Source organism: Petromyzon marinus, chromosome 1 (genome assembly GCF_048934315.1).
Source record: "Petromyzon marinus isolate PM22_M1 ecotype Great Lakes invasive population chromosome 1, UKy_Petmar_22M1.pri1.0, whole genome shotgun sequence".
Classification (NCBI taxonomy): domain Eukaryota; kingdom Metazoa; phylum Chordata; class Hyperoartia; order Petromyzontiformes; family Petromyzontidae; genus Petromyzon; species Petromyzon marinus.
The window spans coordinates 12,054,485-12,071,388 of NC_133667.1; the positions used below are offsets into that span (position 1 = coordinate 12,054,485).

Genomic DNA, 16,904 nt, shown 5'->3' on the forward strand with positions numbered 1-16,904 from the left:
GATTATGGGGGGCGGGGGGGGGGGAGGGATCTTCCCCCACCCACGCCAAACTCCGAGCGGAACCCCCTGGTAAACCGCCGCCGACACGTGAACGCGCTCCCGCGGGGGAGTTCGGGGGGGACCGGGAGGAACGACGATGACCACCACCCACCCCCCCCCCCCCCCCCCCCGCAGGGCCCGCTCGTCATTTCACGACCCCCAAATCCCCCTCCCCACTGTGGGGAAAGCGTCGCGAGAGTCCCCTGTCCGCGTAACAGCAGCGGCAGGCGTCGCGCCCAGCCCGCGGGTCAACGCCTCCGCTCTCCTCCGGGTGTCGCGAGATCATCTTCTACTGCATCATCACCGCCACCACCACCACCGCCACCACCAACATCATCGTCATCCTGTGACGTGTCCCCGCTCAAGAGGTGATGGACCCTGAACTCGACCCCCCTGGCCCCCCCCCACCTCCTCCCAGACCCCCCCCCCCCCCCCCCCCACCCCACCGGCCGTCACATGGGCGGCAGCTCCTCGGCCTTGCCCCCGCAGCGGATGCGGTAGCGCACGTTGCGCCAGCCGATGGTGGACGCGCAGAGCGCCGACACGAAGATGAAGACCGTCATGGACTCGCGGATGAACCAGGCGAGGGTGAAGTCCACCTTGGAGAAGGGCAGCGGCCCGCCCTGCAACGCAACGCGCCGACGGAGGCGGCGGAGATGCCGGCAACCCCCTCCGATTAGCGTGGGGTGGCTACGCACGGTGCGCGAGACAAGTTCTACTTACGCATTCTTTGGGCCTTTCGGTAAAGTCACGTAGATTTGTTCAAAGAAAATAACAAATAGCAAAAAAAACAACGACGGCGTTTCGATCGCTGCTGATGACGACCGCTTGCGGTTGCGACCTATCTGCGTTACTTTACCAAAAGACCCCAAAGAAAATGAATGCCTGCAGTCACGAGAGTTTTAAGTCCAAGATTCAAGTTCTACTAAGGTGCGTGCAGTAGCGAGTGTGCGGTGCGACGGAAGAAACGCGCGACGTTGCTTAGCAACGCGCGACGTTGCGCCCGGCAACGCGCGACGTTGCGCCCGGCAACGCGCGACGTTGCGCCCGGCAACGCGCCCCGCTGCTGCCCAAGCTGCCGCCACCCCTGCTGCCCCCGCCGCCCGCGAGGGATATTCGTGGGGGGGTAGGGAGGGAGGGAGGGAGGCACCTGGATGAGACGCAGTCGCAAGTAGTCGAGCAGCATCCAGGCGAGGCCGTGCGCCGCCAGGAAGATCGGCACGGGCGCGCCGAGCGCCAGGTTAGCCGCAGCGCCCGTGATCATGCCGGCCAAGATGCACTCGGACATGGGCTCCAGCAGCACCGTCTGCGGCAGCATGTGGAAGCGCAGGCGGGCCCACCTGGACGCACGCACGCACGCGCGCGACCACGCACGCACCCACGTGTCACACCGAGTGTACGTATGTGCGCATGTATGTTGAACGTCTTTCGCACCAGACGTTGTTACATTTTTTTTAATTGTTATTTTCTATCTATGTGACTTTACCGAAAGAACCAAGAATATGTAGTTACGTAATTTTTTTAATAAATGTTAAATATTGTATATATATATAAATATCTAACTACGTATAGTTATAAATGTGAGCATATAAGTGTATTAATATTTATTTCATTTATAATAAAAAAAAATATAAATATAGTTTATATATTAATGTAAAGTTATATATAAATAACTATATATTTATTTCTGCATACAACTGTATATGAATTGTATATATATAAAACTATATATTTGTGAGAATGTTGACCTCTGTGGGGGGAGAGGGGGGGGGGAGTTTTGCGTTGTTGTGGCTTTTTGCACAAGGTAATAACTTTTATCGTTCACTAGATATACTTGATATTTAAATATTAACACGTAGGCTTTCGCGACCAATATTATTCATAATAAACGTTTTTGTTGGGTTAGATCACGGCACAAACAGTTCACTGTTTTGTCTTTTGTTAATGTGACACTTTTTTACTGATTGGCCGTGTCGGGTGGTGGAGGGTTACGACACATTTATAAATAACGCGATCTAACCCATAAAAAAAAAGTTTACTTATACAGTAAAACCTTGGATTGCGAGTAACTTGGTCTGCGAGTGTTTTGCAAGACGAGCACATTTTTTAAATAAATATTAATTTGATAAACGAGCGAGGGTCTTGCAATACGAGTAGTAGTACGTATACACTTTGTACTGCCGAGCGTCACGTGATCACAACTGATATACGAGTGCTTTGGATTACAAAACACGTTTCCGGAACGAATTATGCTCCTCGCAATCCAAGGTTTTACTGTATATAAATTTGGCCATCTGGGGTGTGTACCGTGCCGTAATTATTTTATTTGTCACTCACTGCCCTCCTCCCCCCCCCATCTCGTTTGCGTGGCGTTTGTCTCGGGGTAGGGGTTTAATGACCACACTTCACCACGCCGGTCAGCCCGGGTTGGTGAAGGGGGGAAATGAAAACCCTCCCGTATGACCACGTGGACGTTGAACTTCTTTCGCGTCGTACAGAGACCGACTGCACTTAATTGGAGGTGCCGGGGGGGGGGGGGGCTGGGGAAGGACAACAAACTAAACTCAAAAAACACTTGTAAAGAAATGAGTTTTCAATCTACTACACACTACTACAAAGACAAATATCCCCCGTGTAGCCTTAACAGACCGTTGGGGCAAGTGCTGTTAGCGAGCACCTATGAAAACGGCACACGAAGGGGTGGGCGGCCAACACCGCGCCCGGCCGCCTTTGTCTCCCCAGTGGCGATGTTTATGACACACCGCACCAGGTACTCACTTGAGGCTGAGTCGACCTAGGGGAGGCCCAAGACCGGTTCCGATAATCGTCACCGGTGTTGGGCGTGGGCGGGAATTGAACTCGGGTCGCCGGGTTCGTAACGCAGCGCCTTAACCACACTACACTACCGCTCCCCACACTCACTACTACACACACGGCTATACATTAATTATGAGACACTACTTGCTACACTCCTATACTACTCATTACTACACACTACCTGCTACTATTCACTCACTATTATACTACACTCACTACCACACAACACATACCACTGTATGTACGCTGAACTTATTTCGCACCGTACGTAGCCGACCGCGCTTAAATCGTAGGTGCCGGGGGGGAAGGGCAACAAACTAAACACAAAACGCAGTTCTAAACGAATGAGTTTGTCAATCCAGATGATGATTTAAAAGTTGCACAGCCCCGGTGGGCTTCCTAACATCGGAAGGAAGAGAGCGTTCCAGACGGTCGCGGAAGCGCGGCCTGAAAGCGCTGCGCAATGCGCTGCCCAGGTACTCATTTGAGGCCGAGTCGACCTAGGGGAAGCCCAGGACCAGTTCAAATGCTCGTCACTGATGTTGGTGGCCGCGAGCGGGAATCGAACTCGGGTCGCCGGGTTGCCGGGTTCACAGCGCAGTGCCCTCACCGTCACACGGGCACGCCCCACACGCGCACGCACGCGTGGGGTGTGTGCGTGTTGATGACATGCGTGACAGCGTGTAACGTACCGATGACCTGCGTGTGTGCGCGTGTAGTCTGCACGTCGATGATATTCATTTTCCCATGGGCGCGGCGATTTACGTCACACAGTTAATTTTAAACGCAGACACACAACAGCTTTCCGCAGGAATACCACAGGGACACGCTACCTACCACCCTGATGTGTGCAGGGTGGGGGGGAGCAGGGGTGGGTGGGGGGGGATGTCCCCTCTTGCCCTCTGCCATCAATTACGGCCCATCCCTTATTTACAAGCCTGGCAGGTTGAATTAAAGCGAGGAATTCCATTCTCTTGCCAGAGCCTAATGATGTCACCCCAAACCCCAGCGCCTGCCTCCTCCCCCAAGTCTCTGAAACACAACGCATTTTTCTCATAATAAATCACACCTCTAAGCTCTGTGGCAGTCGTAAAAAAAAAAAGTATACATGTGTAGAGAAAAAAATACATCTCGCTGCGGTGCCGTGGTGCGTGCCGTGATTCGCGCCTCCAATTGGCACGGTTTGCTAACGTACGATGCGAAAGAAGTTCAACATACCCACGGTACATTCACGCACCGTTCCACGAGCCTCAGCAACCTCGAGTGCGATTCCTAGGACACGGCTAACATCGCCGGTGAGCAATATCCGAACCGGTCCTTGGTGGTCACCGCGTCGCGCCAACTTTCAGGTGCGCCGGATCTGCGGCCCTCTGGAACGCTCTTCCTTCCGATATCAGGAAGCGGCTGGATCTGTGCAACTTTTAAATCTGAATTGGAAACGAATTTCTTTAGAACTGCTTTTTGGGTGAAATTTTGTTGTCCTTCCACCCCCCCCGCCCACCCGCACCTACGATCAGCACGGTCGTTCTACGTATGATGTAGCGGATGAGGTTCAAAGTATGCTCATAGATACGGGAGGGTTCTTGTCTTTGCCTTGTGTGTGTATGGACGTAGAACTTCTTTCGCACCGTGCGTAGCCAACCGCGCTTCACTAACCCGCACTGAGCCGGCGTGGTGAAGTACGGTCATACAACCCGTGCACCCCCTTCCCCCCCCTTCCCCCCCCAGCCACCCTCGCCACCTCCCGAGACAGGCAGTGAGCGACAGAACGTCATTACGGCGGCACGGTACACACCCAAAATGGGCAGATTATTCTTTTCTATACGTGTATAAATATATTTATTTTTTTTAAACATAGAAATGATTACCTTGTGTGCAAAAACCACAAAAATAATTCGGCGTCCCTCCACCCCCAAATGTCAACAGCGTCACACGGGGAACCTCGCCGCTGGCGCCCCCCCCGCAACATCTAATTCTAACCACTCGAGGGGGGTGGGGGGGGGGGGTTGTCCCCGCGACCGGTCTCTCCGCTCTCTCCAAGCATGAACCATCGTCACGCTGGGCACGTGTCAGAGCCAGGGTGTTACTGCCGTGCTGGGTGAGTGTTGCCGGATCGGGGCGGGCGAGGGGTACCGGATCATGCGGGACTGGAAGAGCGCGATGGAGTGAGTGCCCGCGTTCTGCAGAGCCACGTCGTGTGCCATGGCAAACTTCCAGCCCCTGCGGCGGAATTGGCGCGATGTCACAACGGGCACGGTCACGCAGCGCAACAATGACATGGCGCTCGCACGCACGCACGCACGCTCGCACACACGCACGCTCGCGATCGTCGCAACCATCACACCGCATCGACGCAAAGAGGGGCCCGGCTGGAAGGATAACCCCGGACCCGGCGACGCTTCCCGGGAACTAAACCCGGCACGACCTGCACACTGGCACCGTAACCCTGACCCCGTAACACTGGCACCGTAACCCTGGCACCGTAACCCTGGCACCGTAACCCTGGCACCGTAACCCTGACCCCGTAACCCTGACCCGTAACCCTGACCCCGTAACCCTGACCCCGTAACCCTGACACCGTAACCCTGACACCGTAACCCTGGCCCCGCTATGACCCCATGAAGACCTCGTGAAGAACCCGTGGCAACCCCGCGTCAACCGCTCGCAACCCGGCGACGACCTCGTGATGACCCCGCGACCTCATGAAGACTCCGCGACGACCCCGCGACCCCGCCCGCCACCCCCCCCACCACCGCGACGACCCCGCTCACGTCCTGGCGACGGCGTCGGCGATGAAGTAGTCCTCGGCGAGGTACGGCGAGAAAGCGGCGAGGCCCCCGGCCTGCTCGAGCACGGCGCGGCGCAGCAGGCACGACATCCCCGTCACGCACTTCACGCCGACCGCGTGGGCCGCCACGTAGGAGCGTGCGTGTGCCGTGCCGAAGTACACCTGCGGGCAGCAACGCGCGCACACGCACGCACGCACAGAGACTCAAGCGGCGTTCTTCAACGCAAGGCCCCCGCACGGCCACTGGCGGCCACTGGCGGCCTTTTTAGCGCGGCCCACTGACGTGCCGTCCCCCGCCAACCGGCAGTACACAAATGTGAAAATACCCCCCCCCCCCATCATCATCATCATCGTCATCATCATCGTCATCGTCACGCTGCAATGGTCGCAAATGTGTGGCGGCCCTCACGCACCGATGATGTCTTATCGGCGGAAGTGGACCACCTCCCTCTGAAAATTTGTGAAGAGCACTGGACTAAGCGATGTAGGACGAATCGGGGCGCCGTGGTGGACGAGATGTTAACTACCTCGCCCGGTATACAGGAGGTGTCGTGCGTTCGATCCCGACCCTGACGCCTGCTGCTGCTGTATATTTGGAGTTTGCGGTGTCTCTGTCATCATCATCACGGTGGCTAGGAGATGTTAACTACCTCGCCTGGTACACAGGAGGTCGTGGGTTCAATCCCGACCCTGACGCCTGCTGCTGCTGTATATTTGGAGATTCCTGCGTGTCTCTCTCATCATCATCATCATCACGGTGGCTAGGAGATGTTAACTACCTCGCCTGGTATACAGGAGGTCGTGGGTTCGATCGCGACCCTGACGCCTGCTGCTGCTGTATATTTGGAGTCTCTCTCTCTCTCTCTCTGCCCGCGGCCGCGTGGATTTTCCTCCGGGTCCTCCGGTTTTTCCCCTCCACGTTTACAATCGACATCCACGCGCTTTAGAGAATTTGGCTCCGGCTATGTGAATGTCCACGTGATGAGCCACTTCCGTCGGGGTCATCATTTGTGATGTCGCCTCCTGAACAAGAGCTACACAGCTCAGTGGGGCCTTACCTGGTACAATAAAAAAACAGTTACGACTAGCGAGTCCGTAGAGATGACCGCATAGAGATGGCCCTGAGACTAAAATGAAACCATAGTAAATCCTTGGATTTACTATGGTTTTTTGCCAAGACGAGCAAAAAGTTGTTAAATGAATATTAATTTGATAAACGAGCGAGGGTCTTGCAATACGAGGAGCAGCACGTATAGACGCATTGTACTGCCGAGCGTCACGTGATCACAACTGATATACGAGTGCTTTGATATACGAGTGCTTTCGATTACAAAATGCGTTTCCGGAACGAATTACGCTCGCAATCCAAGGTTTTATTTGACCAGGTATGGCCCACTGAGCTATAGAGGGGGGGGGGGGGGCAAGGGGGGGGGGGGTGGGTCACCTGCTCGAGCGTGGCGGAGAATCCGCGACGGTCCGCCACGTAGGGCAATCCGTGCACGAGCCCCACGCGCTCCGTCATGAGAGCGGCCATGCGCTGCAGCGACTTCTCGACCACTGCAAAAACGACACGGGCAAAGATGAAGGCCGCCCCACCACACCGCACAGCCACGGGCAAAGATGAAGGCCCCCCCACCACACCGCACAGCCACAGGCAAAGATGAAGGTCCCCCCCACCACACCGCACAGCCTCGGCAGACTGCCGGGGCGAGTGCCGTGAGCGAGCAGCGGCACGGAGGAAGGGCCCGGCACTGCGGCACATGCGATGTTTACCACACGCCACACCGGGTACTCAGTTGAGGCCGAGTCCACCTAGAGGAGGCCCAGGTCACACACAAAGACTAAGATCCCCCCGTGGAGCCTTAACAGACCTGTTGGGGCAAGCGCTGTTAGCGAGCAGCGCCTATGAAGGCCGGCACCGTGGGACACACGAGGTGGGTGGGTGGCCAGCAACCACGCCCGGCCGCCTTTGTCTCCCCCAGTGGCGATGTTTACACACCGCACCAAGTGCTCATTTGAGGCCGAGTCGATCTAGGGGAGGCCCAGAACCGGATCAGATGATGGTCACTGGGTGTTGGCCGTGAGCGGGAATCGAACTACACGCACGCACACACGGCCGTGTCTGTGACCATCAACGGCACTCGGGGCCAAGCCAAATTTACTCCCGGCGGGAAAAAAAATTGCGGTCTCGGTATTATGGATGGCACTGTGGAGATATAATCCTGGGTCTTTCGGGTCAAGTCAAGAGAACATAACAAATTAACAAAAAGCTACGACGTTTTGATCGCAACACAAGCAATCGTCGTCCATCAGGAACGTGGAAATTCGTCATTAGTGCAGCAACGCACAGGTTGTGTGTTTGGAGAGCAAAGCCATTAACAATCCGAGTACGACGTTTCGCCAGTAACGACAGCTAGCTTCACCAGGCGGTGTGTCATCACATCGACCCCTCTCTCTGTGTGTTGCGATCGAAACGTCCTAGTTTTTTTTGTTATTTTCTTTGAGCCTATCTACGTGGTGACTTTACCGGAAAAAAAAACCCAAGAATGTGAATTCCTGCGGCCACGAAAGCTTTCGGTCAAGATTTAGCCGTGGAGATATTTATAGCAGCTCGTAGTGGGGCGGGGGGGCGGGGGCGTTTGTGACAAAGGTTAGCGCCAACGCCGATGGTCGTAACGCGGCGACCAAGGTCCCCCCCCCCCGCTCTGTGTTTGTTTGCGGCGGATCCGGCTCGGCAATAAACGCAACAGTAAAAAGGGGGCCGTTTGTCCGGGTCACCTGCGTGCGCTTGAGAGGGCGAGTGCGCGCGTCTGTGCACGACGGGGGTCACGCCGCCGCCGCTTAGTGGCGAACGGCGGCTGTCATTGCCGTTGTTGTTGTTGTAGTGCGTGTGTGCCTGCGCGTTGATTTGCCGAAGACCGGTATCAGGGGTCACAAGGTCGGCTCCTGTGGAGGAGGCTCGTAAAGGACGCTGCTACTGGACTGTTGGAGGCGGTCGCCAACAACAACAACAGAGGGCGGAGGAGCGACGCTCACAACAACGAGCGGGGCGCCGGGCCGGTTAAAACGCAGAAAGTTGGCACAGTAGGGGGCACAGGTGGTGCATCTACCAGTCATCTCGGTCAGTCAACCCAAGGCACCTGGGTCTGTCCCGTGTGACCTCCTGTCAGCGGGCCTTTGACGCTTCACTTGGCCTCGGAGTACACCTAGCCTGGCACTAGCGCCGTGGCGATGTCGCCGCCACTTAGTGGCGAATGGCGGCTGATGTTGTTGTGTATGTGCAGGTAGAGATGGGCGCTGTGGTTAGTGTGCTGCGCTACAAACCTGGCGACCCGCGTTTGATTCCTGCTCATGGCCAGCACTAGTGACGATGATCTGAACCGGTCCTGTAAAAGTGTCGGTAGTGGGGAGGCAAAGGCGGCCGGCCGTGGTGTTAGTCACACACCCCCTCGTGTGCAGTGCCAGCCTTAATAGGTGCTCGCTAACAAGACTGTGCTCCAAAGGTCTCCTCAGGGCTATGCGGGGGGATCTCTGTCTTGCAGAGGGGGCCCCAACTCACGCGGCACAGGAGGATGTGGAGCTGAGTGGACTTGCCGATGACCGGTACCAGCGGTGTCAAGATCGGTCTCCGTGGTGGTGGGGGGGGGTGGGGGGGGGGTGGTGAGGAGGCTCGTCAAGTGCCGCTAGTGGCCATTCGGAGGCGGCCGCCCCTAATGCCTCCTCCAACGTGGCAGCGCGGTCGATGGCCGATGACGACAACGCTGGCGACGGTGGCGACCGACGGAACGCCGGGCTCACCTCTGATGCCGCTGTCGCAGATCCACACGAGCTCGTACCGGGCCGCCTCGTACGCTGGCATCAGGTTGTTGATCTTGGGGTTGATGCCGACCTTCTTTCCTCCTGAGCGTGCAAAGACAGAGGTGGGGGTGGGGGGTCCCCCGGCATAGCCCTTTAGCAGACGGGTCGGGGGGCAAGCGCTGTTTCGCAGCGACATGGCGCCCGTGAAGGCCGGCGCCGTGGCCCACGACCTTGGCGGGTGGCCAGCGCCACCGCCCGGCCGCTGTTGTCTCCTCGGTGGCCGACGGTTACTACGCGCCGCACCGGGCGCTCATTCGAGGCCGAGTCGACCTAGGGGACGCCCAGAACCGATTCAGGTAATCGTCACGTGGTGTTGCGCCGTGAGCGGGAATCGAACCCGGGTCGCCGGGTTCGTAGCGCAGCGTGGCGATAACCGCTACACTATCGCTCCCCTACACCACCACCACACCACCACCACCACACCACCGCCACCACACCACCACCACCACCACACCACCACCACCACACCACCACCACCGACGACGACGATAGACATGGTCCGGAGCGTGGCGATAACCGCTGCTACACCGCCGCTTCCAAAGACAAAGATCCCCAACCTGTATAGCCTGTAACAGACTGTAGGGGCAAGTGCTGCTAGCGAGTAGCAGCACCCGCGAAGGCAAGGCACAGCACACGAGGGGGCGGGTGGCCAGCGCCACGCCCGGCCGCCTTTGTCTCCCCAGTGGCGATGTTTACTACGCACCGCACCGGGCGCTCACTTGAGGCCGAGTCAACCTAGGAGAGGCCCAGGACCGGTTCAGGTAATCGTCGCCGGTGTTGTGCCGTGAGCGGGTATTGAACCCGGCTCGCCAGGTTCGTAGCGCAGTGCAATAACTGCTACACCACCGCGCGCACACCACACACACACCACACACACACACCACACGCACACACCACACACACACCACACACACACACCACACACACACACCACCGCGCGCACACCACACACACACCACACACACACCACACACACACCACACACACACCACACACACACACCACACACACACACCACACACACACACCACACACACACCACACACACACCACCGCGCGCACACCACACACACACCACCGCGCGCACACCACACACACACCACACGCACACACACCACACGCACACACCACACGCACACACCACACGCACACACCACACGCACACACCACACACACACCACACACACACACCACACCACACACACCACACACACCACACACACACCACACGCACACCACACGCGCACCCCACACGCACACCACACGCACACCACACACACACACCACACACACACCACACACACACCACACACACACCACACACACACCACACACACACCACACACACACCACACGCACACACCACACACACCACGCACACACCACACACACACCACACACACCACACACACCACACACACACACCACACACACACCACACACACACCACACGCACAATACGCAAACAGGCATGCGGGCACACTCACGTACCTATGAAGAGCCGTGCGTCAACATGGGGGTATTTGTTGATGAGCTTTTTGCAGACATCAATGGCTGGGTCGTCCGAGTCTTGAACGCAGAGCAAAATCTCGTACTGCACACAGAGACAAAGGTCACCCATTTAGCCTCAACAGACTGTTGGGGCAAGTGTTGTTAGCGAGCAGCACCTATGAAGGCCGACGTGGAAGCTGAGAAGGTTGGGATGGGTTGGTTGGGTAGGTGGGTGGGTGAGCGAGTGGGTGGGTGGGATGAGTGGTTGGGCGAGTGATTGTGTGGATGAGTAAGTTGAGTAAGTGGGCGAGTGAGTGAGCGAGCAAGCGGATGGCCGAGTGGACAGGCAAGTGAGTGAGCGAGCGGGTGGGCGAGCGAGCGAGCGGGAGAGTGAGCGAGGAGTAGGTGGGTGAGTGACTGAGGAGTGGGTGAGCGAGTGGGCGAGTGAGAAGCGGCTGAACTAGTGGGTGAGTGAGGAGCGAGCGAGTGAGTGGGTGAGCGAGGAGTGGGCGAGTGAGGAGCAAGCGAGCGAGCGGTTGAGCGTGCGAGCGAGTGAGCGAGCGAGTCGGCAGCGTCGAGCAGTGTGACGGGCGAGAAAAGACGGTCAGCCCCGGTCGACAAGTGGGGTGGATTTCGATTTAAAGCTTTCGTAACTGCAAGCATTCATCTTCTTTGGTTCTTTCAGTAAAGTCACGTAGAATGATAATAAAATAATAAATTGATCAAATAAAATAACACAATAAAATTCTCACGACGTTTCGGCCACAACACAAGCGGCCTTCATCAGGTGAAGGGACGAGACTGTCTGGAGGACAGCGTTGGAGCGAACACAGCCACGCTCAGATCGCGACCTTAAAGCTGTGTGATCTGAGCTTGGCTGTGTTCGCTCCAGCGCTGTCCTCCAGACAGTCTCGTCCCTTCACCTGATGAAGGCCGCTTGTGTTGTGGCCGAAACTTCGTGAGAATTGTATTGAGTTATTTTATTTTATCAATTTATTATTTTATTCTCATTCTACGTGGTGACTTTACCGAAATAACCAAAGAAGGTGGGGTGGAATCGAGGGGCGCGCTTCGCGGGAGGCAGAACGGGATTGGGCGTTGGGGGGGGGGGCGCTCGTACCTCCGGGTAGTCGACCTCAAAGAACGTCTCAAGGTTGTCCTCCAGGTTGGGGTCGACGTCGCACAGCGGCTTGAGCAGCGAGACGCCGAGCGGCGGCTTCCCGTGCGTGGGCGGAGCCTCGGCGGTGCGGCGCCTCAACCAGAACCAGCTGCGCACGCGGAGAGACGAGCGGAGAGACGGCGTGGGGACACGCGAGGGTCGACGCACTCGGGGGGGGGGGGACGAACGTACGCACGCCTGGGACAACGCGGACGGACAAAGATTTCGACAGGCGTATACGGTCACCACGGCGCTTGTGCCAGGCTATGTTTCGAACGCCCGCCGGCAGGAGGTCACGGGGCAGACCCAGGTGCCACGGGTCAAATGACTGAGATGACTGGCTGGTGCACCACCTGTGCCCCCTACCGTGCCAACTTGCTGCGTTTTAGTCACCCGGCACTCCGCTCGTTGTTGTGAGCGTCGCTCCTCCGCCCTCCGTTGTTGTTGGAGGGCGACTGCCTCCAACTGCCCAGTAGCGTCCTTCACGAGCCTCCTCCACAGAGGCCGATCTTGACACCGCTGGTACCAGTCATCGGCAAGTTCACTCAGCTCCCCGTCCTCCTGTACCACATCACTCCATCTCTTCTCTAGCCCGTGCCGTGCCCGTTTAGCCCCCTCTATCCGGCCGAACAAAACCTACTAGATAATATGATACTACATTCACTACTAGATGTTAACTCCCTCGACTGGTATACAGGAGGTTGTGGGTTCGATCCCGACCCTGACGCCTGCTGCATATTTGGAGTTTCCACGTTCTCCCCGTGGTCACGTGGATTTTTCTCCGGGTCCTCCGGTATTACTCTCCACATTTAGAACCAACGTGCGCTTAGAGTATTTGGCAACTGCTATAAATGTCCACATGACGACGAGCCACTTCGTTGAGCTATCATTTTTGGCCAGCTTGCTTTCTGAAATAAAGAGCTATATAATATCTCAGTGGGCTTTTCCCAGTAAAATGAAAAATAAACAGTAGTAGTCGGTTCCACTGCCGTGGGATGAATTCACACAATCCCCGACTCCCACCCACGCATGCACCAACAGCAACAGCAACAACATTCGCCACGAAGTGGTGGGGACGCCAACCAGGCCGGGTGCACTGGCCATGAGGAAACACTTGCACGTGCATCAGCCGTGCCCCCTGAGCGTGCCACACCCTTTTCCCACGCTCATCACCTGTCTTGACCAGGATAAAACTAAAACTAATAAAAACTCTTCATTTTACCATGCAAGGCCCCAACTGAGCTACGGAGAGCTTTTGATCAGACGCGACCTGGCCATCACAAATGATAGCTCAACAAGGCGCCTTACCGTCGCCGCGTGGAAAATGTTTGTCGCGGCCAAAATGCTCCGTAGAGGCGTGACGTCGATTGGAAATGTGGAGGGACAAAACAGCGGGAGGCACCGGAGAAAAATCCACGCGAACACGGCGAGGGAAGAGAAACACCGCACACTCCAAACATACATCAGCGGGCATCGTCAGGGTCGGGAATCGGAACCCACGACACCTCCTGCGCACCCGGCGAGGTAGTTAACATCTCCGAGCCACCGTGATGATGAGAGAGAGACACGCAAACTACAAATATACAGGAGGCGTCGTTAGGGTCGGGATCAAACCCACGACACCTCCTGTATACCAGGCGATGGAGATAACATCGCGTGACCTGATACCTCACCGACAGGTCCTAAGCTGCAGGGGGGGGGGGGGGGGGGGAACGATTTACGATTAAAAGTGTTGCCTGTGCCGCACCTTCCCCCCCGAGTGAGGACGCGGGGCGTGCGGGGACCTGTGGAGATTCGTCGGGCGACTCTTTCTCCTGTTAGTTTTGTTGTCAAGGCAGAATCGAGGCTTACAAGCACCACGATTTGTATGCAGGAGGAGGGGGACGGGGGGGGGGGGTTTCACTGCCGCCGTGGGGAGTCGTGGTTTAAAATTTACAAACCAATAAAACCGGTTTATTTTTTGTCTTTTAATTTTAACAGGCAAGGCCCCAACCGACCTATTAATGTAGTCTCTCCGATTCAGAAGCGACCCCGCGATCACAAACGATCGCTCAACGGAAGCGGCTTTTCCGTCACGTGGTCATTTATAGCAGCGGCCAAATGCACTCGAAACGCGAGGATGTTGACTCTAAACGTGGAGGGGAGACCCGGAGAAAAATCCACGCGACCACGGGGAGATACCGCAAACTCCAAATACACAGCAGCAGCAGGCGTCACGATAAGCCACTTCGTTCCACGTGATAAGCCACTTTGTTCCATGTGATAAGTCACTTCTCGTTCCACGTGATAAGCCACTTCTCGTTCCACGTGATAAGCCACTTTGTTCCACGTGATAAGTCACTTCGTTCCACGTGATAAGCCACTTCTCGTTCCACGTGATAAGCCACTTCTCGTTCCACGTGATAAGCCACTTCTCGTTCCACGTGATAAGCCAATTCTAGTTCCACGTGATAAGCCACTTCGTTCCACGTGTTAAGCCACTTCTCGTTCCACGTGATAAGCCACTTCTCGTTCCACGTGATAAGCCACTTCTCGTTCCACGTGATAAGCCAATTCTAGTTCCACGTGATAAGCCACTTCTCGTTCCACGTGATAAGCCACTTCTCGTTCCACGTGATAAGCCACTTCTCGTTCCACGTGATAAGCCACTTCTCGTTCCACGTGATAAGCCACTTCTCGTTCCACGTGATAAGCCACTTCTCGTTCCACGTGATAAGCCAATTCTCGTTCCACGTGATAAGCCACCTATCGTTCCACGTGATAAGCCACTTCTCGTTCCACGTGATAAGCCACTCCGTTGAGCTATAATGTGTGGCCAGGTCGCTTCTGAAACACATTACAGCGGAACGTGGAACGGTAACGTATGTGCACCTGTACGGCAAACTTCTTTCACACCGTGCGAAGCCATCCGTGCTAATCCTGGAGGAATCCGATGAGCTGCGTGAAGCTCGGCAAGTTACAAGGACAAAAAAAATACGGACAAAAAAACCCCGATAAGAGTGTAAAATAGAGAAAAGAGTGAGCGAGTCACGGAAATAATTACAAATTTATATAAATCGACCTCCCCCCCCCCCAAACCAACACCTCTCTCCGAGCTACGATTCGCCCACGCACACACACACACACACCAAAGCAGTGCGTGATGACGTGAGTTAATTGAAACAACTAATCTGGCCATCGTGAGCAGAGGCAAAAACCAACCCCCGCGCAGTATTGTGAGCACCTTTTAGTTTATAACAGGAGGGGACGGACCGTCATTGGCCACCGCCGCCGCCGCCGCCACCGACGACAGGGCCACCGTGTCCATTCGGCAGTCGTCAATTCTTTACGGTGGTTCACTTAGGGGCTCGTTAAACGCGTCCGAATGCAAAGGAGACACCAGACTTTCTCCGACGTGCTTTGGGGTGAGGTGGAGCGGACGTGTGGCCACTTGCACGAGGTGTGACGTGACCACCACCCCTCCTGCCCCCCCCGCCCACCGACCTAACCCCTTAACATAACCGCCCCCCCCCCCGCCCGCACCCTACTCGGTAACTATAACCCAGTAGCTATGAATTAAACATTTTTGTTGTTGTATCTTACCGCTAAACTACGCAGCTCTTTTTCAAAAACGACCTGGCCACAAACGATAGCCCAACGAAGTTGGCTTCTCGTCGTCACGTGGAAGTCCACAGGAGCAGCATGGTGACTCTGAACGCGCGATGTCGATTCTAAAACGTGGAGGGGGAAACACCAGAGGACAACGGACAAAAATCCACGCGTCCACGGGGCGAGAGAGAGCGGAGAGAGAAAACACGCAGACTCCGAATATACAGCAGCAGGCGTCGTCAGGGTCGGGATCGGACCCACGACCCTCCTGCATACCAGGCGAGGGAGTTAACATCTCGCAACTGTGATGATGAGAGAGAGAGACACCGCAAACTCCAAATAAACAACAGGCATCGTCAGGGTCGGGACTGAACCCACGACCCTCCTGCATACCAGGCGAGGGAGTTAACATCTCGCCACCGGCGGTGCCCCGGTGAAGGGGGGGGGGGGGTTAGGGCGCATTTAGGGTAGTTTCATCCGGGGTAGTTTACCCCACTTCATTTTTACACTCAATATCGTAAATATCACCTCCGAATTTTGAACACCGTCATCATTTCTGGATCAACCTGAATTTGAATCACAGCCCCACGGACCACTTGCATGTATGTTTGTACGTTGAACTTCAGCCAACCGCGCTAATCAGAGGTGCAGCGTTGTGTCTATGGCGAGTGTTCGTCTATGGGCAGTGTGCGTATACGTTTGGCTCATTTTTTGCAATGTACAGCACTTAGGTAACAGCGCCAATCGGAGGTGCCGGGGTAAGGGCAACAAACTAAACACAAAAAGCGGTCATGAAGAAACGAGTTTTCAATCTAGATGACTGAAAAGTGCACAGCGCTGGTGGCTTCCAGACGGCCGCGGAAGCGCATCTGAAAGCGCGCGGTGATCCGGAGACCACCGTCTCTGCTCGGTGGCTTAGCCAAAAGCCGCTGCTGCTGCTGTGATGACCGAGGATGACTGTGGTTCATTTGTGGCCAAGAAACTTTGTGTGCTAATGAGCTGCATTGGCGTCCAGGAGGCAATTGTAGCTCGGCAAGCACTGGTTGGGCATGGGGGTCGGATCTTGCAGCACCCTTCGCGACACGTGACAAAGAGCTTTGTGTAGATGCTGCAGCCTCGGTGCCTGCACGTTTCTCCTTCCCCATTGTTCTGCTCGGGGTTTTT

General features: G+C 56.0%; 1 protein-coding gene across 1 annotated transcript in view; it reads right to left on the reverse strand.

Annotated features, from left to right (window-relative positions):
• Positions 1-464: 464 nt before the first annotated feature.
• The window catches only part of LOC116942936 (ceramide glucosyltransferase-like), a 40,398-nt gene continuing 23,958 nt past the window's right edge, over positions 465-16,904 (reverse strand). Inside the window, exons 2-9 of the mRNA XM_032955421.2 lie at positions 12,114-12,261; positions 10,994-11,096; positions 9,443-9,544; positions 7,089-7,201; positions 5,628-5,806; positions 4,990-5,076; positions 1,190-1,379; positions 465-662 (exon numbers count right to left, since the gene is read on the reverse strand). Coding sequence (XP_032811312.1) covers positions 492-662; positions 1,190-1,379; positions 4,990-5,076; positions 5,628-5,806; positions 7,089-7,201; positions 9,443-9,544; positions 10,994-11,096; positions 12,114-12,261 — 1,093 coding nt within the window. The 3' untranslated portion in view covers positions 465-491. The remainder of the gene's footprint in view (positions 663-1,189; positions 1,380-4,989; positions 5,077-5,627; positions 5,807-7,088; positions 7,202-9,442; positions 9,545-10,993; positions 11,097-12,113; positions 12,262-16,904) is intronic.